This window comes from Callorhinus ursinus, unplaced genomic scaffold (genome assembly GCF_003265705.2).
Source record: "Callorhinus ursinus isolate GAN/ISIS: 27379988/994484 unplaced genomic scaffold, GSC_fseal_2.0 scaffold20, whole genome shotgun sequence".
Classification (NCBI taxonomy): domain Eukaryota; kingdom Metazoa; phylum Chordata; class Mammalia; order Carnivora; family Otariidae; genus Callorhinus; species Callorhinus ursinus.
Window position 1 is genome coordinate 10,806,808 of NW_027397082.1, and position 26,322 is coordinate 10,833,129.

Below are 26,322 nucleotides of genomic sequence, written 5' to 3' on the forward strand. Positions count from 1 at the left end.
CCAAACAAAACTGTTTAGAGCAATGGTCTCAACCAGGGGTAATGCCATCCCCTGAGAGGCTTTGGAAATAAGTAGGAGTGTCTTTCTTGAGTGTCACAATGACTGGGGGGTTCTGCTGTCATTTAGTGAGTAGGAACCAAGAATGTTACATCCTGCAGTATTCTGGACTAATCTGCACAAGAAGAACTGTTTCACCGGTAGCTCCCTTGTTGAGAAACAATAGGTCAGAATGTTAAAGAAAGAAAACTCATCATTCATTCAACAGATATTCCTTAAGCATCTTGAGCACTAAGCTAGATGCTGAAGATAGAAAAATGAATGAAACTACTTAATGAACCTGGGGCTCAGGGTGCTTGTAGTCTAGCCTGACACACTGAGGACGAGCAAGCAAAATCAGAGTAAATTGTGATAGGTGGCATAAAGGATAAATAATAAATGCGGGGTGGCTTCGGGTGGATAGGAGGACCAGGGCAATCACAAGGGCTGTCCAGGCCGGCCTCTCAAACTTTAATGAGCACACAAATCCACCTGGAAATTGTGATAAAATACAGATTCAGATTCAGCAGGTCTGGGACGGGGCCTGAGAGTCCCCTTTCTGACAAGCTCCCAGCAGATGCCAAGGCTGCCCATCTTAGGACCACACTCACTCTCAACAGTAAGGCTGAGATAGGAAAGAAAGGATCGAAAGGTTTGAAACAAGTACGTGACATGAACCCAGTTATATTTAAGATCACTCTCGTTTCCTCGATCTCCACTGAGGAGGAGAAGAGGTTGGACCTACGCCGCTTGACCGGAACCAGCTGGCCCACACCATCACGGTGGCAGCCAGGGTCTACAGCTCATCTCTGCAGCTCACACGTGCTTCTCCCCTCTGGCTTCTCTGGCAGAAGCCATTGGCTCCAAGCAGGGCCAGACCAGCTGCCCCACAATCTCGAACGCCTTCAGGAAACCTAGCACAGCCTGGTAGGGTGTGGATTCACACCCCTGACATCCTAGTGTGCAGAGCCACAGGAGCCCTACTGGTTGGGTGAGTTCCCCAGGGGCTGCTGGGCAACGTAGGACTGACTGCACATGCAGGGAGCAACACCCTAGACCAGTGTCCTTCAGAAAAAGGGCCCTCATCTGACGTTAGTGTCAATAGCCAAAGAGCCCTGGAAGCTTTGGGCTGCCTTCTCTCTGCCCTAGGATGAGTGGGAAGTGAAGGAAGTCACTCCAGGGAGGCATCCCCCAGGGGACCCTCAGCTTGGACTTCAAACATTCCAGATTCCAGCCCTTTCCTCTTGCCCCTGAGGCCTAACTTCTCATAAGAAGAAAGAAAAACCTAGGTTTGAGTTTCAGCTCCACTCTATGTTAGCATGTGGCCTTGGGGAACTTAGCCTTGCTAAGGCTAAGGCTTTCCTCATTTACGAATGAGGATAATTCTAGCACCCTCCGATTGTGTGGTTGTGAGGATTTAATACAGAGCACTTAGCATTGTGCTGGTACATAGTAACTGCTCAGTAAAGGGGGCCATTATCGCTATGCCTTTGGAAAACAGAGACAACATTGCACTTGTCAGCAGTCCCCTTGGGGACAGCTTATCAGACTCCTAGGAGACAGGCAAGAATTATTTATTGGTCTCTATTTGTCTATCATTTGTACTGGAATATGAGCTGGAACTGGAGACCATACCGCCTGCACTTTGAAAGCACCAAGCACAGGGCTTGGCTCCTGGCAGGTTTTAGACATTATCTGTTGAATTGAGCTAAATTTTACAGCTGGTGAAAAGAATTAAAGAAAGTTGTATGCAAGGCATTCAGAGTCTTAGGAGTCAAGAAAGATGGTATGGGAGGTCAGGTGTGGTAGAGGAAGAGGGAGATTAACACAGGGATGCCATCAGGCAGTTCTGGGCCCCTGCAGAAAGAAAAACAGAGGACGCCCAAGCTCCCACCTGCCACCTATGGCCACAAGCACAGCAGCCCTGGGCATGCCCTCCATTTTAATACAACAGTATTAAATGCAACTGCTGTATTTAATACAACAGTATTAAAATTGTCCCAAATCATCTTTATTCAAGTATTATTGCTAATGGCCATAAAGACACAAGAGTAAAGTATCTCAAATAGTAGGCAATCCAAATCCCTTTTTATTGGCTTTAGTTTGAATTTCCCAATCTCCCCCAGGACACTATGTTTATCTTTCTAATTTTGCTGTGTTTAAATTTCCTTAGCAGATGCTGGAGTTGGATATAAGAGGTATGTGGCCAAGGGCATGTTGTATGGGAGAGTGGGCTTGGTAGGAATACTGGTATGGACAATCCTCCAAGTACAGAATGCCCCAATCTATAAAGAGCTGAGAGTGGAATGTGTATATTTACAAGGCTGCTTATAAGGGTACTTAGTTTCCTAAGCTCAGGCAGGAAAAAAAAAAAAAAAAAGTCAGATCTGTAAAAATTACAAAGACAAACACAAAACATAAAAGATTTTAAACACAGGGTGGGGGTAGCTCACCCAGCCCAGAAGGTGCAGGGAGGAGAGGGACTATTCCTTTAGGAAGCCTAAGATAAATTTTTGTCCCATCTGTAATGATGGCTAGAACCAAAGACACCAAGTCCAAGTCAGATGCAATTCTACATTGTTGGGGTTCACGTTAAGACAAGTGAACTTCTAAAACCTGGCACTAGAATAAACATTCCGTGCATGAGGGCAGGGACTGTAGCTCCAGGACTAGCAAAGTGCCTGACATAAAGCAGCAGTATGTGCTCCTTACATATCGGTTTGAATGAACGAATGAATGAATGAAGAAATTCACAGAACAAATTTAGGGAGAATTCCTGACAAGCAACATAGTTCCACAGATTATAAAAGGATATGCCACGAGGGCCTCTTAAAGAGAGAATCTCCAATCTAAATTTTTTTTTGAAAAGGATCCTATTTACATATATTTCCTGGAGATTTATTGCTCAAAGCAAGGGTCACCTGAACTTTCAAAATGTTTCACAAGCAAGGGGCCTAGCACAACTCAGCCAAGATGAGGAAGTAAAGAAGTCTCAAGCTCTGGAGGATGGCGGCAAATTCCCATTATTTTTGGCCAGAGAGGTCAAGTCAGCTGTTGACAGCTTTAACACCTCCAGCCAGGCCACTCAGGGACAATGACATCAGAGACAATTACTTCCCCTTCGTAGCAGAAGAGCCAGAGAGCAGGTGTCTGTCCCTGTGGAATTGAAGCCTCTCCCCAGTGCGAGCCCAGAGCTTCCCCCCCCACTCCCAGAGGAGGCCCCTCTGGGAAGACTTGTATTTCTCCTCCTCAGATAAGCCTTGGGTAGCCATCCTGTCACTGTCACTGCCTTTGGGTTCCTCCTACCTCCCCCAGCCCCAGTGTAAAAGAAAATAGTTTCTTTTTCTAAGTGGGAAATTCAAATTAGCCTCATTTTGAAAGACTATTGAGAATGTTGCAATGACCTTTGCAATAACTGGACACACCCTGGGGTCAGTAAACCAGGTTTGAGAATTGCTGACTTTATAAGCACCTGACCTGTAAAACAAAAGCCCAGGTTGGGGCTCTGCTTGTCATCCAGTCTCACACCAGGCGGGAGGCCCAGAAGAGTCTGGTTCTGCCTCTGCTGTGTCATCTTGGGCAAGCCACTGTCCCTCTCTGGGCCTCAGCCTCCCCCTCTATACAGTGAAGGTGATGGATGCTCTGTGACCTCCGGGGCTCCTTCTCGCCCTGACACTCTGTCTTGCCACCTGCCTCCTTTAAAAACAGAGCCTAAAATGGAGTGGAAGAGTGGGAAAGTCAAGAGAATGGTTCAGAAGGCGAGACTCTGATACGTGCCCCCCCCCGCCCCCCGCTGGTTTCTGCCTGCTGAATATTGCTTTCTTCCGTTCTGCAAGAAGATTCCCATTTCTTGCTGGGTTGTTGCTTTTTCACTCCTTTTTCTCCTCCTTCTCTCTCTCTCCCTCTTTTAACTCAAAAGCCACAAAACCACTACTCACCTTCCCCAAACGGGTCATTTGGAAGCCAGAGCTGTCAGGGGTTAGGTGTGTCAGGCCTGGCATCCTGGTGGGATCTAAGTGAAGACCAGGCCAGGGCAGCCATGAGCTTCTCCTCCAGAAACCCAGTTTAAATCAATATTTATCCAACTGTATTTATAGAAAGGGGTGGTGGTAGGGAGGAGGGGATGGGGTAAGGAGGCAGGGGGGATCTAAAACAGAACAAGCCACAATGACTGATGCAAATCTTTGTGGCCAATTCGTTTCTGCAGGGCCGGGCTTTTTTTTAAAGGCAAAAGACCCGGCTTTTGATGAACCTGCTATTGGCCCCAGTACCATAGCAACAGCCCAAGTCCTCTGATATGCCCAGAGGACAGACTTGGGAAAGGCAGCAGGAGGGGGTGGTGTTTCCTAGGAGCCTAAACTTGAGTTAGGGCCAGGAGAGTTGAACAAGTCTGAAAAAAAACCTCTCTAGTTGGCTCTTCTGTCCTCGGCCTTGCTTCTCAGCCTTTTCTAAGCAGGGTGTGTACAGGAAGACCTTGAACAATCAACAGAGTGTTTCAAATACCAGCTTTGCTTTGGGTTGCTGGGTGACCTTGAGCAAGTCATTTTACCTCTCTGGACTTCATTCCTTGGCTGGAAAATGTGTACATGCATATATGGTTAAGACTGGAGGCTCATTCTGGAATCAGAGGCCTAGGTTCGAAACTCAGCTCACTAAACCATATGACCTTTGGGCAAGTTACTCAACATCCCTGCATCTTGGTTACCCCCTCCATAAAATGGGGTAATAAAATTGCACACATCAGGGGGTTGTTGTGAAGACTGGAGGAGATAATGCACACTTAGCCCCATACTTGGTATGTAGTCTGTGCTCAAAAATGGTAGTCAGTACTGATATTATGTAATGCAGTTAGTTGCTGATGCAACATGCAACCCTCTTCATTTCCCTCAGTGTTCCCTCCAAACTCTTGCCCAGCCATCCTCGGATAAAAATCCCCATTTCTGGGTACGTCAATGGGAGAGTGTTTCCATCAGCAGGGGAGGGTCAATGAGCAACTATTATTGTTTTGCCTTGGAACTGATGGGACCTCCTTTTTCCCCCCAAACCAGGAATGGCTCAGTTCAACTTCTCCAATATTCTAAGGGTCCCTTGGGTCCCCTCTGCAGGGTGCCCGGTCCCTGGGAGCTCTGGGATTCTGAAAGCCACAACAATATCCTCAAAGTCTACTTCTGGCATTTACCAGTGGGCAGAAATCATATTTAAAACTGGAAAAAAAAAACTGAATCTGAGAAACATAATTTAGGATGCAGCAAAAAATAAAGACCTGATTTAAGAATGTTCTTTACACAAAGCCCCCAAAACCAAATATCCCACTCCACCTCCACCGTAAATCAGCCCACAGAGTTTTCAGGGAAAAGCAAGTGCACATAGTAGATGTTCAGTACATGTTTGCAGAATGAATGAATGAATCATAAGATGCCCGCTATGTAGAAATGTGACCTGCTTGAACATTAGTTGCCATCAAAGCCCTCAATTTTAGCAAGGCTGCCCTAGTCCCCTGCTAGTAACTGATTCATTTTCCAGGTCACAGCAGATGACAGTGGGCACTTTCAACTCTCTAGGCCTAACCTATCATCTCTGTGCTGCCCCTGCTTTATAGGCCAAGGGCAGTCTGTGTTGATTATGGGAGACCCTCTTTCCTTGGAAGAGATCAGTATTTCCAACTCTTCTCCGAGTCCCCAGAAAGTCTTTACTGTGTCTCCTGGCCTTCAAACCTGATCACTGTGCCATAGCCAATAAATGATAAATCCAACCAATCAAAGAATGTATATCAAGTGTCTCTGTATGCCCAGTGGTGTGCTATATGCAATGGTGGCCTATACTGAAATGCTATAAGTGATCTTTTCCCTTAGGATGTTAATCACCTCCCCGGGAGGATAAAGCTGATACACAGGAAGCAAGTAGAAGATTGCATGGTTACCGATTATCAAAGCTCAGAGTAGAGACTATTTATTGAGCACCTACTATATTCCAGGGACTTTAAATGTTTAAATGGAGTACCTCATTTAGTTGTTCAGCAATGATATAAGACTGGTTCTACTGTTATCCTCAATTTACAAAAAAGAAATGGAACCCCAGAGAGGTTAGGTAACTTGTACCCAAAGTCACAAAGCCAGTAAGCAGCAAAGGAGGAATCTGGGCCCTGTTTTGGGTAACCGTAAAACTTTCAGTCTCTCAACTACCGTGAATTAAGAAATAGCCAGATGAGGCTTCCTAGAGGAGGTGGGAGCTGACCTAGGTGAGTAAGATACAAATAACCTCAGAGGAATAAGAGAATGAAGCCATTCTAGATAGAGGGAAGAGTCTGAGTCAAGCACGGAGTCATGACTGCGAAGCGTGCTTGCTGGTGGACCTGCTGGACAGGAGCAGAGCAGATTAAGAGAGGAAGGCGGGGTGGGGCCAAATGACACCACAAAGCAGCAGCTTCCTCCATCAGGAGGAAGAGGCTGCTCCTTGGCCTGTCCATGCCCCTAAGAAAGCACCTCACCCTCAAACCCACATAATCCACTCCAGAGAGCAGTCCATGCCATCTACTCCCATGTAATCATTCTTCTCTTCTTAAAAGCATTGCCCCCAAAGCGACCTTCTGCAGACACTGAGAAACCCATTTCTATCCTCTGGACGTTACCTGTTAAGAGTAGCTTCTACTTGCCCCGCTACAGCTTTTCCGTGAGTCTGGTTCTTTTTCCCTTTCAGTTTTAACCTTTTCCAAAACAGGAAGTAAGTATTTGTCTAATTATCAGTCGGTCCTAAGTTGCCACCCCTTCACTGGACCCCAAATGGATATAGGAGATGATGCCAGAGGTGATTTACATATAACTTCTGATTTTGTGATAACCGGTCCTAGTCTCCATGATTAATATCTCTGGAGACCTTTAATTTGAGATCCTTAAGGATTCACATCAGTTGGAACGTCAGGAAAAGGTACCCGCATATCCTTGGGAATCCTTGTCTTGCAATACTGGGTGACTTAATTTGAACACCCTCTCCCGAAGAGACTCACCATATCTACTGGGAATAATTCAACACGGGGGCCACAGCTTGGTGAGCACTCCTACTACGGAAACCTCAAAGAGGCAATGAAAAGCAGTTCTGGCAACAATGGAAAATAAGGCAAGCTCCTGCCAAGTAAGTACTTTGCAAACAACAGTAAAAACGAAACGTGTGAACTCGTGACCAAGGTCTACTGGTGCATTTCGGAAAGGTCTCACAGAACCCGAAATGGAGAATCAAGGCTGACACCCATCTCAGGGGAGAAGAGCGTCCCTTTAAGAAGGGATTGTACCAGCTGGCCACACTACAGCTCCCAGAGATTTCCTGGCTTGCCTCCTAGCCCCACCCACCAGTCTCTGGCCTCAGCAACGCGTGACGTCAGAGAAAGCTGACGCTGGCGATAGGCTGAACAACGCAGCTAGGTCAAGTCCAGTCAGAGGAAAGAAGTTTGTCTCCATGTGGAAACCATGTGTCTCTAGCTGGGAGGGGGAGGAGGAGGAGGCGGAGAAACTGAGATCAAGTGATTACAGGGGAACTGGCTGAAACGAAGGCGGGGAGGTTGTGCACCTGAGCCGGCCAGCAATGCCCTTTGCAGTAGTGACCTAAAAAGAAAAAAAAAAAAACTTGCCCAACAAACAAAGCTTGAGCCCCCTCCCATCATAATAATAATTAAACAACTAGGATCCCTGCTTCCTTCCAAAAACCAGGGACCTGAGAAATGCTGTAGTCCTATCGGAACGCCCAGATCCCCCTCCCTCCCCCAACGACTGAATGATGTAAGCGTTTCGGAAAGCGGGGCTCTGAAGCAAAACAAGCCCCGCGCGCGCGGAGCGACCCGCAGTGCCCGAGCCCGGCGCACGCACGACCCGCCCCCCAACTCGCGTTATTGCTGTGCACACGCGGACCGCCGTGACGCGCGGGCATTGTGTGCAGCGAGCAGAAAACAACGGCGAGCGCCACCAGCGCGAAGAAGCGCCCCCAGTAAAATGAGGCAGATGTAGGGCCCGCCGTTTTCCGAACCAGGAAACCCAGACCTGGCGGGAGGGGGGGGGCCGAAAGTGGGGAAAATAAAGCAGCCCCCGTGGGCCGCTTCTGTTTGCTAGGGGCATAATAGAGGGCCCGGCGATGGTCGCCCGTAGTTTGCTGGAGGTCACCCTCGCCTGCGAGAGCTATTGGGGAGGGGGCGAGGGCCTGGAGCTGGGTCCCCGCAGCCAAGCCGGGCAAGGCGCAGCGCCCCACGCTCTCGGGGAAATCTGGGGGCCGTTGGCATCACGTCATGCAGAGCCAAACAGCGGCGGCAAATAGAGGCAAGAGAGCTAAAAATACTCCCGCGGGGAGCCGGCCGGAGGGGGGGGCAGTAGGGCCGAGGGGGTCATTACGCACACGAAGTTGACTTTGACTGGGGCGCTGAGGTTCCCGAACCCCTCTCGGGGGCTGCGGGGCTTGCAGTGCGGTCACTCGGGAGAGGGACCGGGAGGAAGCCCCCTGGCTTCCTCCGCCACAGGAGCCCCGCTCCGCTGCCGCTGGCCCGCCCCGTGCGGGGTAGCCCGGCCCGGCGCGCCCGGCCCTCTGCTTACGTGACTGGTGGCCACGCCGGAGCCCCGGCACGGGGTAAACTAGGAGGTGGCGGCGGCCAGGGCGGCCGGGGACGCCGCGGGGGAGGCGGCAGGGGCGGGGGCGGAGGTCTCTGATTGTCTGCGGGTGCGAAGGGGGGGGCGGGACGCGGTGGAAGCTCCAGCCACCTCCTTAGTACACCATGCTTGGCGGGGGTGGGGGACCAGGTTTGCCACACACTGCCAAGGTGCCCTCTTTGGGTGCACCCCCCCCGCCAGAGTCGGCACCACGGGACAGACTCCGGAGAACCCCGGACAGGGGTGAGGGGTAGCTAAAGAAATCGCGCCCCTCCCCCCTCCAACAAAAGCAAACACACCAAACAAAACCACGTCTTCACCCAGCTCCCCACCAGCTCTGGCTTTTCAGAAACTACCCTCCTGACGAATGCACTCCCCCCCCCCCCATGAATAATCGCAAACTGAGTCGGCTACACAGCCAGCGATGCGCCTTTCTCGCAGCCCTGGCACTCCGAGAAAACAGGAGAGAAGAGAAAGAAAAGAACATACACAACCGTCCTCCCAACACAAATCCTTGTTTTTGCCTTCAGCCACTGCACAACTGGCGCTGGCAACACACGGTTACTTTCACCCTGAAGGCCTGGGTGTTGGTCAGCTAAGGTGTTTTTGTGTTTGAGGACTGTTGTTGTGTTTCAGGGGGAGGAGGTTGCAAGATCTGACACGTTGCAATCGGACCATTCCCCCCCCCCCCCCCCCCCTGATCTTCCTACTTGTTCGGACAGATTAAACAGTCTGGTTTTCTCCAGTACATCGGTTTATCTGCCTCGACCCCTTCCCCCTTCTCGCAGCTCTTATTTGTGAGGACCATGCTGGAGACGCCGCACACGCGTGCCCCCGTTAGGACGCTGAGTCGACTGCCTGGGAGGACTGGGGGACCCAGCAGACAGGGGCAAAAATGAAACAAACAAATACAAAAGGAGGCCAGGCCGGGGTGGGGCTCCCAGCACACCCCCCCCCCCACCACCACCACCAAACATTGCTCTCCACCTGAATCCGCGAGGGCGGGGTGGGGGGGCAGAAGGACGGCAGAAATCGACAAGGCAGGCGTTTGCCAGGCGCGCTCGCTCGTAAGTCGTCTCCCGGAAAATAAAGAAACCGCACACAACAGCTCACACCTTCTTCCCCAACTATTGTTTCCTGCGAGATCCCAAAGTTTCCTTTTAACTGTGTCCCCCTCGCCAAGTTTCACGGGCGCAGGACGGCGGGTCCGGGGCGAGCTGCTGGTGCTGCCTGGCCCAGCCGGCCTGTTTGGGGGAGGGGGGGTGGCGGCACCCCAGGGCAACAGAGGTGCTGGGGGACTGTATCCGTGGACGCGATGGCCGGAGCCTTGCTGCGCGAGGGGAGGAAAAAGCACAGTAGACAGGAGGGAGAAGCCGAGCCGAGCCAGCCAGACCAAGCCCACGCCGCGGAGGGCTGTTTGGTTGTTGTTGTTATTGTTGTCGTGTGTGTCTCTTGTGTGTTTTTTTTCTTGAACCGCTGAGCTCTGCCTACGATTTCCAACTTTCGGCTTCTAATCCCCACCCCACCCAGGAACGAGCGACAGAAAAACAACACTTGTCTGCCCGAGAAGGCTGGGGCGGGGGGGGGGGGGGGGGGGGGAGGACGAAAGAGCCCCCGGAAGACAGGAGCACGGGGGTCCCGACAGCCCCCCCCTCGCCCCCCCCCCCGCTCGTCTTTGTTACATCTTTAGCAGCTTTGTGCGTGCGTGTCCTTTCTCCGGTGTCATCGGCTTTACTGCCGAGGGCTAGATGTGTGTGTTGGGGGGAGGGGGGCGCGGGCCGAGCAGGCGACAGGGGTCGCCCAAGTGGTTGAGGAAGAAAGAGCCGGGCGCCGAGGAGCAGCCGGGGCCCCTAAACTTACTTTTGTTTTCTTTCTCGATCTGCTCCAGGTAGCTGGCGGCCTCGAGCAGAATCTGCACGTTCTGCAGAAAAGTGTTGATGTGCTTCTCCATCGAGTTCTCGCTGGTGTTGAAAATGTCCGAGAAGGGGCACCTGAGCTTGGTCCCCGCGGGCTCCTCGGGCTGGGCCGGGGGCTGGGGCGCGGCCACCGCCGGGGGCGCGGCGGGGGCCAGCCCCGCGCCCTCACAGCGCGCCTCCTTGCGCGGCCGCCCGCGTTTGCCCATGGAGGAACCGGGGTCCGGGGAGCTCGTCCTTTTTTGGGGCTGCGCTGCCCGGCCGAGCTCCGGTCCCCAGAGGAGACCCGGCTGGCTGGAGCGGAGGAGGCGCCGAGGCGAGGAGGCGACTTGACTTCCCGAGCCTCGCTGCGTGCAGTTGTGTGTGTGAGTGTATGTGAGTGTGTCGGTCTCGCAGTGGGTCTGTGTGTATGGGAGATTGAATGAACCTACAGGACAGACGGAGGCGCTCTGGCGCCTGGGTCCTAGTGCGAGCCTGTCGCCATCGGACCGGTCAAAATAAAAGGTGGAGACAAGCGAGGCAGGGACCGCCCTCTGCCCGTCCCCGCACCCTTCCCCGCCTCTCCCCAAATCTTACCTCGGAGTAGAGCACTGCATTTCAACACTAATGGAAAAAATACTCGATGCCTCTGAGTGGACCTGCATAAAAACAAACTAGTAAGCTATTTTTTTCTTCACATAAAATTAAGACCTCGTGAACGGTCCAGCACAATGCCTCGCACATAGTGAGTGGGTCCCTATTAAATGGTAGCTGCTATGACTTTTTTTTTTAAATAAAAACCCAATCCGAAAACCCCATCGCATGTAACCTGAAGTTTCCTCCCCCCAATTCACACACCCCTACACATAGACAGGCACAGGCATGTGCCTTCATGGGGTCAAATGAAATCCCCAGGCCACCAAATCCCAGTTACAGATTTACTCACTCTTTCTTTCTTCCTTCAAATGCAAAGTTATTTTCCAGGAAGGGGGAGGAGATGTAAGCCTCTCTCTCCACACTCCTCTTCCCAGCCTTGGTCCAGCTGTGTAAAGCTCACACTAGGGTGCTTCCACACCTGGCACCCTTTATTTGACAGAGCAGCCGAAATGGCAGGCCAGGACCCCCACCCACACCCCCACCCCAGCTGAATTCCACCTTTTGGCTCTGAAGACTCCTACCCCCAGTTGACACTGTTGTTTTTACTGTGCTGCTATCACCCAGTCAGGATCTGCGAGAAACAGGGATGCTTTCCAGGCTTGGGAGGTATGGTGGGAGTCAGAGGGCTAGCTGAAGGCCATTAGGGAGTGTCACAGAGAAGGGTTCAAATCCAGCTCTGAAGCACACAGGCTGTGTGAGTTTGGGCAAGTTCCCTAACCACTCTTGGCCTGTTTCCCCATCCATGAAACTCTGATAAGGTTCTTGTGCTGATTAAATCATATCTGCACTTAGCACACTACCTGGCCCATGGTAAGATCTTTTTCTTTCAATCCAGACCCAGATAAGAGCCTAGGTCCCCTAATTGCTTCTAAGTTGTTGGGGGTGGGGATGGCAAGCTGAAGCAAACAAGACTCTTCTGCATTTTGTTGGAAAACATCTCTGCAACAAACCCATCTAAATATTGTCACCTTGCAAGGCCAACTGGAATTTTCCTCCAGGGGAACCATTTACACAAAAGCACATTAAATACAGCCCCCTGCAGTTGAGCAACCCCACCACCCTGCTCAGAAGCAGCTTCATACACGTTTGTCTGGAAGACCCTTATTGGAAATGGAAACTTTTTTAAAAAGGAGAGAAAGTACATTTCTTTGTAAAACATTCATTATGTAAAACTTAGAATACACGTACCCTCACAGAACCTTCAAGAAAGTCTTGTGTACTTTCAGAATGAAATAACCTGCTGCTGATATGACAGGAGCAATCGGTAACTGGCATTTTAAAGCCAATGTATTCACATTTGGGACCATAATATAATCATACTACATATACTGTCTGTCCATTTTCTGTCCTGTGACAAATTTTGCATGGTTGATCTCTGCATCCTTTAGCTAGGATAGAGTAGAAGTTCCCAAGAGCTGTAAAATAAAAGTTTACCTTCCATTATCAGAACAACTACTGACTTTTTTTCCTGCTGGGACCACAACCTGAGTGACTCATGTTTAAAAGTGTTTATAAGTATAAGGACTTTAGGAATGTATAGTTTCAAACAAGTTTTATCTAATGCTATCTTGCAAAAACCAGCACTTGTGTAACATAGCCCCGATCTCCCTTGCCCTAAGTGAAAGATGATAGTGAGACAATGAACCAGCTAAGCCCGAAGAAAACCTGAGTTTTCACCCCGGTGGGCACACCAAATGTGTATATATGCAGTGCAGTGCCCAACATGCATGTCTACACACACTCACCGAGATAGGCACACCCCACACATGAGTGCCGGGGCGGGGGTTAGGGTGTCTTGTAATTATTTATTTATCCCTGTTTCATCTCTCATAGGTCTGTGAGCTTCAGAAAGCCCAGTGGGAATCTTCAAGCTGGGCCACGGATCTGACCAAAGCCAAAATAAACAATGGCTTGAAGAAAATCTACAAAAAAGTGCTGATTTGCACTATTCCCACAGTCAGCCACAGCCCCCACCGTCATTCCCATGGAAAACACCACTGCTGGTGCCAAATCAATTTCCCCCCCTTCGTAGGGGCATTGTTTTTTGTTATTATGTGAGTTCTTAGCATCAGACAATAGTACCACAAGAGACTCAGTGGAGGCAGGAGAAATGCTTTTTTGTTTCACTAAGTCTGTGCCATTGTGCCCCAGACTCTAGCCCACAGATAGTAGTCACGTATATTCATTTTGGTAACATGTATGTGGAACGATGAAGCCACCAAGCTAAAGCTCCAAGCCCCATTCCTTATTTTTCTTTTCCAGAGCCCATCAAGTGTTAAATCATGTCGGGATCTTATTGCTCTCTCCCCGTTCCCACACCATCCCTCAATTATCAGTTCCTCTAATAAAGTTGGCCCCCACAGAAAGAGTGGCATTTCAGGGGTTATATCACAGGACAGGCATCCAGGATGCTGGGTTACAAGCTCAGCTCCATTCCCCGTTAGCTTTGCTTCCCGGGAGGAGGTACTCAAGCCTTTTGCACCTTACTTTCTCCGGGGCTTTGACTCCATAAATAAACAAGCCTCTTTGGAGACTTGCTGGCAGTTTTTGCAGAGAACAGGTAGTAGATGAGAAGGCAGCTGGCCTGAGAAAAATATGTGAACTCCTTCAAAGAAAAGTAGTGATTTTTTTGCAGTGCCCAGCGAGGCCAGACAAGATGTTTCCAGGGGCCCAAGATATCTTGGAGGCCCATTCAGTCAGGGGCCTGTTTTCCCAAACTTCTATTTCTTTGTTTGGTCTCTCTGCCTTTGGTAATATTTTTCCATCAGACTAGTTTGCATGTTAATGCAAGATTGCTCTCTCATGTGTTTGTCCCTCTTTCTCCCCAGACATTCTACATGCTTACATCAAAGGAGTTTGTTTTGCCTGTTAATTCTGTCTTCAGGTACACAGAGACTGGTTAATTACTGAGGCTCAAGGAGAGTGGCCCTCAGACCCCCCCATTCTGCACTTAGATGGGATGCCCTTTGCTGTCCTGGGCCATCTGGGCTCTCCTAGGCTCCTCGGCCCTGCTCTTCCTCCTTACCCCTTCTCCCTTCCCTAGCCCTTCCTGCTATAACATCTAGCTTTTCCTTGGACCTTGCCAGCATGGCCAGGTCAGGTTCTTCCCTGCTCTTTGACCTGTGGTCTTTGTACTCAGGCTTGATAAACACCATCAAGAGATCTTCTGTCCCCTGCATCGTCACTTGAGTCCTAATTCCCCAGAGCTTTCCTAGCCAAGTTTTTCCTGAGCACCTTTCGTTGGGCAATGAGCTGAAGAATTGGCTTCTTCTTTCCTTGGGAGCCCTCATCTTGGTTTCACCTACTAGGAGGGAGAAGTGGCTTCAAGGAAAGCCCAGGAATAGAGGTTTAGGGACTGGTAAGACACGAGCAGAATGGCACGAACAAGGAGAACTGTGTGGCTCTGCCTCTCCCACTGGCTCCTGGAACAGCTTTTAAAAGTGCTGAGCAGACCTCCTCCAACCACTCCCCATGCCCCCACCCCCACCCGCACATTCACCAGCGGGTGGAGACATGGACAGAGGATAAATAGCCTCCACCCTACACTGGAGCTCACCTGGGTGTCACCTGCTCCTGGGGCATTATCTCTGCTCCTCTGGACTCTGCCCTCCCTTCTCCTGGACCTCCAAGGCTGCCAGTTCTTCCTGTCTCAGGCATCTCCTGGGCTTCTCCTATGCAAAGCTCAGGACTTATAGGGTTCGTTAGATTATGAGCTCATCAAGGGCAGGGAGCATGCCTTGCTCCCCCAGCACCCTAGCACAGCACATGCATGGCACAAAACAGGGGCTTAGGCCCTGAGAGTCAAAGTCATGAATGCCTTTTCCTGCCTGGCTGGACCCTTGGTGCTGGTCCTTCCTGGCTTCCTGGCTCCTGCATGGCAAGAGGAGGCATTTGACACTGTCTGCAAAACTATTCCTGAGTCACTCACATTAAAGTTTAAATATCAAAATGCTGTCTGTCCAGAAGCCAGAAACCCATTGAGTCACATGGTTGAGGTTCCCTTCCCCAAAAGTGCAGAGGCTCTGTCACTCTTTCCCCGGTCCTTACTGCTCTACATATCTGGTAATAAGATGCCTCTGATGGAAATTTTTCAGAAATCACCAGATGATGAAAGCAATGGCCTGAGACCAAAGTGGGAATCGTATGGAGCTTCCCCTCCACATATTCTCATGGTAGGGTTTCTTCTAGCCGGGGGTGGGGGCGCAGGGGGGTGGGCCTTCCGGCCCCTATTTTCTTTAACATCTCCATATTTTAAAAAATGCATTCAGCAAAGATTCTAAATTCATGTATATTAAGGTACCAGTGACTGACACTAGCTTAGATATGATCATTCCTGGAGGATTTTGGAATTAAAAGATGGCCAACGCTTTAAGCTAAAGGAATAAAGTTCCAGTGGTGAAATGTTAGGCATCAGGAGATGGAAGGAGAAGGTAGTATTCAGGCAGCAAAAGATCCTCCTCTTGATTATTAGCTGGCTGAACTCGCGTACGTCACTTGACCTTTCAGAGCCTTGGGATTCTCACCTACCAAGTGGGGAGAACAAAGTTTACCTGGATGATGGGGTGTATATAAAGGAACTTTGGAAACTGTAAAGTGTTGTGCACATGTCAGCATAGTATTAGGCAAAAAGAGTCCTGAAAGATTTTTCAGGGAAAACAAAAACAATGACAAAAATATGGGGGGGGGGGAGTTAGAAACCCAGAGTTTGGGGCCAGTTCTTCCACTGCACTACTGGGTAACTCTGGATAATATATATAACTTCGGGCCCTGCAGCATCAATGTCCTCACCTAGCCTATTTTCTCTTTCTCCTCGTTCCATCTCTTCTGTGTGAGACCTGCAAGTTGCCCTCTCTCTTTGCTGATCCAGAGCTCAGTTCTCAAGGGTGAAAAGGTCGATGAGCAATGAAGCGGTACATTTATCAGGAATAATGGATACATGAGCACATACTCAACATATGGATTAATTCATATCATCAGAAGACATAGTCTTCCATGTGTCAGGCTCACTCTGGGCATAGGGACACAACAGTGAGCAAAAAGCCAAAACCCCCACCCTCACGGTTATCTCTCACCCAGGTATATACGTAGAAGACATAGGACCAGTTGTAAGCATACAGAGAGATAGATAGATAGTCCCATATATGCACCCAGAGCAGGCCTCTTTACTCCTGTGTCTTTCAGAAAATGAAACGGAAACCTTAAGTTGGAGCCAGAATATGGGATTCCTCCAGAGGAACTATGACATCCTCTTATGCATCATAGAAATAGCATAAACAAGAGTGAGGAAGGTTTGCGTTCTTGTTTCCCTTTCTCTCTTCTTGCTTAAGTTGGAAATTAATTTTTATTTGCACATAACTGACCCTTTGCGTGTTTCCACAGTAGTAAGGAATATTACATAATGTATCAGAAAAAAAAATTCATGTCATCTTATTTCACAGAGTCCTGAAGACCTCGCAGATATGTGTGGCCTTCCAAAGAGTCACGTCAAAACAACTGTCTAAAATTATAACCTACCTGGAAAAGTCAGAAATGTAATCAGAGGCTATTTCCATGTAACTACACCCTAAAAACACCCATCCCAGACAGGCCAGCACAGGAGAATAACATGTTGGTATACAGTTGCAAGAATCTGTCTTAGACTTTTGATACTTAATTGCATCACTGTTAAAGTTGAGTTGAGTAGAACATCCCTAGCGCAGAGGTTAGAATTGGGAAATTTTTCTTCATTTCCTGGTCACTTTTCAAAATCCTGGAAGAACTGGGCGCTACCAAATCGTAGACTGAATTGATGTTAAGGAAAATGTTTTCTCATCGCATTAGTTTTAATTTTACAACCTTTGGCCATGAATGCTTTTGAGTTTATTACACAAACATGGGATGTGGTCCCACACTATCTTAGAGATACTGGAGGTACGAGAGCCGCTATTCATAAAATGCTCATGATATTCCAGGCCCTAGTCTCCAAACACATTTTTATTTCGTCTTTGTAATCATTCCGTGAGCGATTATTCTCACTGCCATTTGCCAGATGAAGAAATGCAGACAGAGGAAAAAATAGGTGCCTTGCCCCAGAGGGCACAGCTTCCACGTGGCAGAGGTGGGCACTCCATCATCTCCAACCTGGTACAGCAAAACATTCCTTCTTCCTGTTTCTATCCCACTTACCTTCATTCAGTTCTGTCCAGCTGCACGTTTGTCAGGTAATAGTTTATGTGGTCTTGCTAATTGGGTTTATGTGCATAACAAGGGTGCTTGTTTCAAATCCTTATTTGATTACACACGGAAAATTTCTCCAGTAAAGGATGCTTGGATTCTCCCTTCCCAGGCTGTGAGTTCTTCCAGAGCTTCCATGGCATCTCCAGCAGTGCTTAACAAATGCCATGCACAGAAAACTGTGCAATGGACATTGACAACTAAGAGCTCAGCACACAGGACCCACTCAGGGAGTAGGAAGTACCATCGGTGTAATTTATCAGACATAACCAATCTCCCAGAGGCTAACCTCTCATGGTCTGTCCTCCCTTTTACACAATTAACTCCGCTGCTGAGTTAGAGAACAGACAGAAGGTGCTGAGAAACCACATGTATTTGCGGCCTGAGTCAAAGGTTGTGAAGCTGGGAGCAACATGTAGTCCATTTGGAAGGATTGTTGGTCCCATAGGACAGAGGTTCTCAGCCTGTGCCTGTGCATTAGAACAACCTAGGGATAGGACTGCCAGATTTATCAAACACAAACACAAGATGCCCAGTTAAATTTGAATTTCAGATAAACAAGGAGCGATGTTTTAGTGTAAGTATGACCCTTGCGATATTTGGGACATACCTAGGCTAAAAAGTATTTGTTGTTCTTCTGAAATTCAAATTTAAAAGATCATCCTGTATTTTATCTGGCAACTTTGATCGAGGAGATTAAGTGCAATTAAATTAGAATCTCTGGAAATGGGGTTCAGATACCACTAATTTTAAAAAGCTTCTAGGTGGGGACACCTAGGTGGCTCAGTCAGTTAAGTGGCTGCCTTTGGCTTAGGTCATGATCCCAGGGTTCTGGGATCAAATCCCACATCCGGCTCCTTGTTCAGCAGGGAGCCTGCTTCTCTGCCTTTGGCTCCCCCTCCTTGTTGCTCTCTCTCTCTCTCTGACAAATAAATAAATAAAATCTTTAAAACATTTTTTTAAGCTTCTAGGTGATGTTTATGTGCAGCTATGTTTGAGAATTACTGCTAGAGGGCACCTAACATCTTGGAGGGCAATGGAGGGGAAATTGAGCTTGGCCCATGGTGGGCTATCCTCCAGGAGGAAGTGATGGAGATATAACAAGCATGGAACAAGCCTTACCTACCCAAGTTTGTGCCTTCCTAGGCTCTGCTGGGCTCCATCCCAGCAACCAAGCCAGGCTCAGTCAGTGCAGAGCTGGATGGTACGGTCAGTTTCACGTCCTCATGGCCACACGGAGGGACTCAGCACCATCTCTAGGGAGCTTGACCCCCTCCAGAGGCACCAATCTTCCTCTACCCCCTCCAGCCCCAAACAGCTAAGCTAGTGCCAATCAGATTTCATTTCCTTTGTGAATCTAAGTTAATCAGGGACCCAAATTTCTACTGTGACTTGGAGAGCTCAGCGTGCAGTCTGCTTTGAGAAGCGATACAACACAGGAGTTAAAAGCTTGGGTTTGGAGCCAGGCAGAGATGGGTTCCAATTCTCTTTCTCACATTTATTTAGGTATATAAGCTTGGGCAAGTTATATAACCTCTTTGAACCTCAGTTTTTCATCTACAAGATGGGAATGATGATTTTACTTAGCTCACAAGGTGATTGCGAGAATCCTGTGGGATGATGCCCCCAGAGAGCTTAGCGATGTGCCTAGCATGGATGAAGCATTCAATAAGTAGCTGTCATTATGATTTCATTGCTGCTGTCTTTCCCAGATGCCCTCTGCAGCAAAAAGTGATAATATGGGGCAGGGGGCAGCAGCAGTATAACCTGGAGCTCCCCTGAGGAGTCCCTTTCCCGGACAGAACATGGGCTCAGAACCCCTTGTTCTCACCTTTCTGTCTTTGAGCTCTTGACCAAGCCTTGTAAGATAGGATTACTCATAGCATAAAGGAAAGGGCTAAATTCCAGTTGTGACTTTGTCACTAACTGGTCATGATCTTTGGCAGGTCATTGCACTTCTCCAGGCTAAGTTTCTTCACCTACAAAGTGGATATAGGGCAGGTCGTCACTTCTAGTCATAATACTCTGTGATCAGCTCCCTGTCCAAATTCTGGCCTTGGTTCCATAGACACTCTCCCCAGAGAATTAAGATTCCTTTTCTATCTATTCCCAGGGTTCTAAAGTAGAACATCAGGGTTCATGTAAGGTAGAGATTGAGACTTGTGTGTTTCCTGCTTCTCTTCAGGTACAGATATACTTCTATTTTGCTAAAAAGTACAACATACCCTCCCCTTTAAGTTATGTTTTCCCTTCAAAGAATGGAGGGAAATTTTACCTTCACTCTCTCTTGGGTCCTTCTTTCAGGTAACCAACACTGACCTTTGCCATAGTCCCTGGGTGCAAATGGAATTGAAATGTGAAGGGGCTCTTCTGAGGGCATCATTCAAAAGCTGAAGGCCCGCACCCCCAAACTGGAATACCCTGGGTACACCTGTTCTTTTTCTCTAAGGTAATCCTTTCCTAATCCTTTTCCAAATTTCACCTGCCATTGAGAGTCCACTGCTGTTGTCATTTTTGAAGGACAAACCTGTTTTTCAAGTGATAATTGCATTGGCCATCTGTCTCCAATAGCCATACCGCCCCCCATCTTTCTCCGAACCCCTAAATGACTGAAATAATAGTGCAATAAAAGAATCTAGTTGCAACAGACAGCATTTTGTCCATGCGTGTTCAGTATCAGGATGGAGCAAAGAGCAAACCAGGTAACAACAGAAAAATCTTCCTTGGCTTTCAGAAGTTTTCCTGCCACAGGGCTGGGAGCTGGAGAAAGAGCTGACTCTCACCTCCCATGAAGAAAATAATTTTATTAGTGTGGATCCTCAAGGAGGGGCTGTACTGCTTTTTTACAAGGGAACATAACTGGCTAACATCATGTTGCTGGATATTCTGAGAGCATGCCTATTTCCATCAGGGCTTGAAATAAAGTCCTAATCAAAGTGGTCATGAACTCCTTTTGAAGCTACACAGGAAATCTCTGGGAAACACAGTTAAAAAGACTCTAGTTCAAAGGAAACTCCTCCTTTATTAATAATATTCAGAGATTCATTCCTAATTTGGTTTTGGTGACTTGCTGTGAAGAAGGAAACAAAATGGGAATTTGCTCAATACCTCTGGGAAATCAAACCCAAAAGGTTGGGGGAGGGGGTTGCAGATAATTAATTTGGGGGGACATCATCAGCCACCAGAGCTTTTGCACGGTAAAGCAAGACCCAACAGCTAGTCATGTTGGTGTTTTTAGGGGTGCCATCCTGGGTGTAAAACTATCTCCACTCCCCACTCCCTTTGAACTATCAAGATTTAACATCCTTTGATGGGGTTAATTTTACTGTGATAACAGATTTACCTAGAGAGGATCCTTATATAATTTTAGGTCTGATTATCTTTCTGAAAAGATGGGCTCAAAATATCTCACAGAGGGGTGCCCGGGCAGCCCAGTTGGTTAAGTGTCTGCCTTTGGCTCAAGGTATGATCCCAGGGTCCTGGGATGGAGCCCCACTTCTGGCTCCTTGCTCAGCGGGGAGGCTGCTTCTTCCTTTCCCTACCCACCTTCCCCCCATTTGTGCTCTCTCTCTGTCAAATAAATAAATAAAATATTTTTTAAAAAATCTCATGGAAAAAAATAAGCAGAGAACTTTGATCACCTAAAAGTGTTGGTGAGTTATGCCAAAAGTTAGCATGATACCAAAATTTCAGTAGGGTTTTGCATTGGTTAAGAGGTATAAGTAAAAACAGGGGAGAAAGAACTTCCACTTCTAGGAAGATGGGGTAGACACACTTTTCTCTATTCTTTCTACTAACACAACAAAGAACCTTGAACATTATATAGAAGACAAACATAGGAAAACTCTTAGAGTGTCTTGCATAACTCAGTCAGTTAAGCATCTGCCTTCAGCTCGGGTCATGATCTCAGGGTCCTGGGGTCGAGCCCCGCATCGGGCTCTCTCCTCAGCGGGGAGTCTGCTTCTCCCTCTCCCTCTCTGCTCTCTCTTCCTCTCTCACTCTCTCTCAAATAAATAAATAAAATTAAAAAAAAAAGACTCTTAGAGGCGGAGAGAGAAAGGCAGAATTGCTAGCGATCTCAGGATTCAAGGAACAACACCTTGGTGAGCTCTCTGGATTTTATTTTTGCCTTATTTACCTCTATCTTGGAGCTGAAGAAGCCAGCAACCTGGAAGCACCAAGTGCACACAGACAAAGGCCAAACAAAAGGACCAGGAAAGGGGCAGCCTGGCATGATAAAAAACTTTTAGATAATAACCACTCGGTTATGGTGAGGCCGGTCACCACAGTAAAACGGTAACCCACCCACACAGACACAAGGAAAGGCCAAATGGGGAGAATTGACAGTTAACCCAGCCAGGCTGTAAAAAGGCTCCCTCAATCCCCTGCCAGAGTGATGTCAGAGAAGGCAGAATATGGAGCCGGGAACACCAAAGGTACAAGCAACAAAAGCAGCAGTAAACAAGTAGAATTTGTCAAACTAAAAAGCTTCTGCACCACAAAGGAAAAGAAAATATCAATGAAACGAGAAGGCAACCCATGGAATGGGAGAAAATATTTGCAAATCATGTATCTGTTAGGGGGTTAATATCCAAAATATATGAGGAACTCATACAAATTAATAGCAACCCTCCCAAATGATCCAATTAAAAATGCACAAAGGATTTTCCATTTCTTTCTTTCCATTTCCATATCTTTCTTTTCCAAAGAAGATATACAAATGGCCAGCAGGTACATGAAAAGGTGCTCAACATCACTCACCATCAGGGAAATGCAAACCCGAACCACAATGAGATATCACCTCACACCTGCTAGGAAGCCTAAAATCAACAACACAAGAAAACAAGTGCTGGTGAGGATGTGGAGAAAAGGGAAGTGCCCGAGAGGAAAGGTTGTGCCCTGTTGGTGGGAACAGAAATTGATGCAGCCGCTAGAGAAAACAGTATGAAGTTTCCTCAAGTAATTAAAACTAGAACTACCATATGATCCAGCAATCTCACTTCTGGGTACATAACTGAAGGAAATGAAATTACTATCTCAAGGAGATATCTGTACCTCCATGTTCATTGCAGCATTATTTACAATAGCCAAGATATGGAAACACGCTAAGTGTCCATCCACAGATGAATGGATCAAGAAAGCATGGTATATATACACACACATATAATATGGAATAGTATTTAGCCATAAAAAAGGAATTCTTGCCATCTGTGGATGAAACTGCCAACACGGATGAAACTTAACGTGAGGGTATTATGCCAAATGAAATCAGTGAGACAGAGAAAGACAAATACCCTATTATCTCACGTATATGTGGAATGTAAACAACAACAACAAAAACTGAACACTTAGAAAGCAAGAGTAGATTGGTGGTTGCCACGGTGGGTGTTGGGTGGTGGGGGAGATGGGTGAAGGGGGTCTAATTATACAAGTTTCCAGTTAGAAGGTGGATAAGTTCTGGGGATCTAATATAGAGCACAGTGACTTTAGTTAACCATACTCTGTTGTGTACTTGAAAGTTGCTGAAAGAGTAGATCTTAGAAGTAAAACACACACACAAAGGTAACTTTGTAAGGTGATGGTGTGTTAACTAACCTTATTCTGGTAATCATTTCACAAGAGATATGTATATCAAACCATCACATTGTATGCCTTAAATTTATACAATGTTATATATCAATTATACCTCAATAAAGCCGGGGGAGAAAAAAGATTTACTCTATGGATACATAAACACATGTGTATTTGCAAGATGTTACCAGGCAGGAGCTCTCTTTTCTGAACCTTATCCTGTTCCTTGGGTTGGTGTTCTGTTTTGTGTGTCCTAGGAGAGCTTGCCTGCACACAGCAGTGTCTGCACAGAAGTGAAATCTAGCATGTGTCCACAGGATTGCCTAAGGAGACATGACTACAGAAACCAGGGCCTGGTGATTGGTGGCATGTGTCCCGGCTAAGATCACAGCCATTGTCCCTGAGAGTGTGGAGCTGATTCTGAAGCCACTGGAGTTTGCCTTGCTGTTCTCTCTACCCTCCACCCCTCCCTCTTATCTCTCCTGGTCTTTCAGCCATCTAGCTTGGATTTCCTTTAGTCTTTTTTTTTTAGTAACTTACAATTTTTTTAAATAAGTGAATAATCATCACAGAAATACAGGGAAGAAACAAATAAGGTAGTAAAAATGACCCAGGTCCCAGCTCCTACTGACGACATTTTGCTTGATAAATACGCACAAACACACCTACTTTCCCCACTTTGGGCGCTTAATTTGTACCACCTTCCCCTCCAGGGTAAAGTCAAAACGTGTTAAATGAAAAGTTTTGTTACCATAATCAAGAAACATTGTGTATAAGGCCCTGTATTACATGTACCTCCAGCAGTCTTCCCTAAAAAAGTGTTCTCCCTAGCTGCACTATATGCATGAATATATTTTTATATATTTATATTTATATGTATTTTTTAACCAAAAATGAGGTCATTCTGTAAGGCTGTTTTGTGACCTCTTTTTTTTTCACTCAATAATGAATCATGAACATCTTTCCAGGTCAATAAATATGCTCTTACAATATTTTAATGGCTGCACAATATTCTATTGTATGACTGTACCATAATTTATTTAACCAGGCTCCCAATGGTAGACATTTAAATTGTTTCCAAATATTTTTTGCTGCTGTAAACAATGTTACAATAAACATCCTGTAGCAAAAATCTTTGCGCCAAGTCCTTAATTATTTCCTTAGGATACGTTCCTGGAAAGGAATAGCTGGGTATACGTTTGCACATTTTTAAGGTTATAAAAAGTTTTTGTCAAATTGTCCTGCAGTTAATTTGCTTCCAAATTATGAAAATGTCCTGCCCCCTCTCCCCGACACACATGCTGCGTCCCCATCATTCAGGTGCCATTCGAATTCTCAAGGGGCTGCCACCCAATTCCTCACTAGCTCTTAACTGAAGCAAAAGGAGTTCAGGCTGAGGACCCATGTTTGGACCCTTCCCGTGGTGGCCATCTGCACTTCGGATGTGGGGGTCTGAGGAGGGTGGTGTGGGTGCTGCAGCCTCTATAATGAACCACGCCTCTGTAACATCTGCAGCAGGCAAAGATCCGAGGAGGTATCTTGCGGGGGGCGCGCCCAACTACTGCTCACCACTCTGGAAGGTGGTTTGCCAGGAGCACCCCTCTCCCCCCTCTGCTGGGAAGGAGTGATTCCATTAAAAACATCCAAGCCCGAGTCTCCTGAGTGACCACCCACCAGCACAGATGCATGTATATCGTCCCTTCTTAGACATCCAATTTCACCAACTTCAGAGTGACAGCTCCTGATTCTAGGTCATCTCCAGTGTCAAGTTCCTTCAGGAGGCCCCACACTTGCCGTCCTCACTCTCGGGGGTGCCTACTCACATTCCCCGTCACTGCCTCTCTGGCTGGGCCACCTCAAAGCCCCGTATGGAGAAAGTGTTGATCCTGAAACCAGGGAAACGGGGTTGGGGGGTGGGGGAGCTGGGTCTCGCTCTTCAGCAGGGCACCTGGGGATGTGGAGTAAAACCTCCTCTCTCTCTCTGTTTCGTCCAGCTGGGCGACAGGAAGAAGGGATGTCCCATTCCATGTCTCTTCCAACCTCACAGGATTGGACAAGAGAATGTCTGGTGAGAAAGAGGATCTTGTGCTCTCAGGACACATTACCTTGTGTGTATTACCATTGTCTTGTTAATAGCCCCTACTGTGTGCCAAGTGCTGACCACCTTGGGCCAGGCACAGACTGCTGAACAGGTATTAGCTCACTTCATCTTGGCAACAATTCCATGAGGTAAGTACTAGCCTTACCCCCATTTTACTGATAAGTAAACTAAGGCACATAGAGGTCAAGCGATCGCCCGAGTTCGCAGCCGGTAAGTGAGGGACATGGGAATCTGACGTAGGGGGTCTGACCTCACAACCTCATGAGCCCGGAGCCCACATTCTAGCCATTGCGTGGAACTGCCTGTATCATAATCACAGTGGCATGAACCACAGGCCACTTGAGGAGATACACAAGGTGTCTGGTGCCGCGCTGAGAACTTGAAATGCGGTCTCGCCGGATCCTCTACGCTCCTGGTTAAGTGGGCACGTCAGTCACTACTTTACAGATGAGTAAACCGAGGTCCTGAAACAGATTGGAGGGCTTGTCCCGGGGCCAGGAGAACCTTGGCCGTGATCCTCACACATGGCTTCTCCAGCGGCCTGCAAAGCCCTGCTCCGCAGAGACAGTGGGAGGACTTCGGGACAGCGGCTGTGTACTCGCTCCCCAGGACCCCTGGCAAAGAACACCCCTCCCACTGCTCTCTGGCTTATCTCCTAATTAAGCATTTTGTCAGGGCAAGTGGCTTTTTGTCCTCAAAACAGAACTCTTCTTTCCTACAGAAGAAAGCAATTTCCTCCATGTCAAAGTTGCCAATATCTTTTCATTGTTGTTTCCTGGAGGAGGGGCCTGGGTGACGTGTCAACAATGTGGCTTGTGGCAGAGCCCCGGGTCCTCCCACCCCCTCCAGGCTTCCGGAGGGCTCTGGTCTTATCTTCAGGTACAGCATTATCGGTTTGCAAAGCCAGCAGCAGCCTTTCTTTATTTCCAGAGAAGAGGAGGGAGCGCTTTTCAGCCCTGACTTGCTTTGGGATGGCCAGTTCAAACCTGGAGTTGCAGCAGGCTTCACGGGCTGCTAGAACCTGACTTGCACCAGGATCCGTGTTCTGAGACCAGCTATGGCCTCAGGGGCTTGGGGTCCTTTCTTAAGCCAAAAATTATATATTTTTACACATAAACACTTTGGAAATGATACAGAAATAAGTCGTGTAAAAAGTACAATTCTCATTCACCCTATCACGCCCCCTCAGATCACTCACCACAATCCTTCCAGATTTTTCTTCAGATAT

The 26,322-nt window shown here is 47.8% G+C and overlaps 1 protein-coding gene across 3 annotated transcripts in view; it reads right to left on the minus strand.

Annotated features, from left to right (window-relative positions):
• MXI1 (MAX interactor 1, dimerization protein) overlaps positions 1–11,109 on the minus strand; it is an 81,843-nt gene extending 70,734 nt beyond the window's left edge. The window contains exon 1 of one of the 3 annotated variants that reach the window (XM_073904219.1): positions 10,521–11,044. In XM_073904219.1, coding sequence (XP_073760320.1) covers positions 10,521–10,782 — 262 coding nt within the window. In that variant the 5' untranslated portion in view covers positions 10,783–11,044. Of the gene's footprint in view, positions 1–10,520 lie in introns of all 3 variants that reach the window. The other 2 variants (XM_025880427.2, XM_073904220.1) reach the window with 2 other exon arrangements.
• Positions 11,110–26,322: the final 15,213 nt, after the last annotated feature.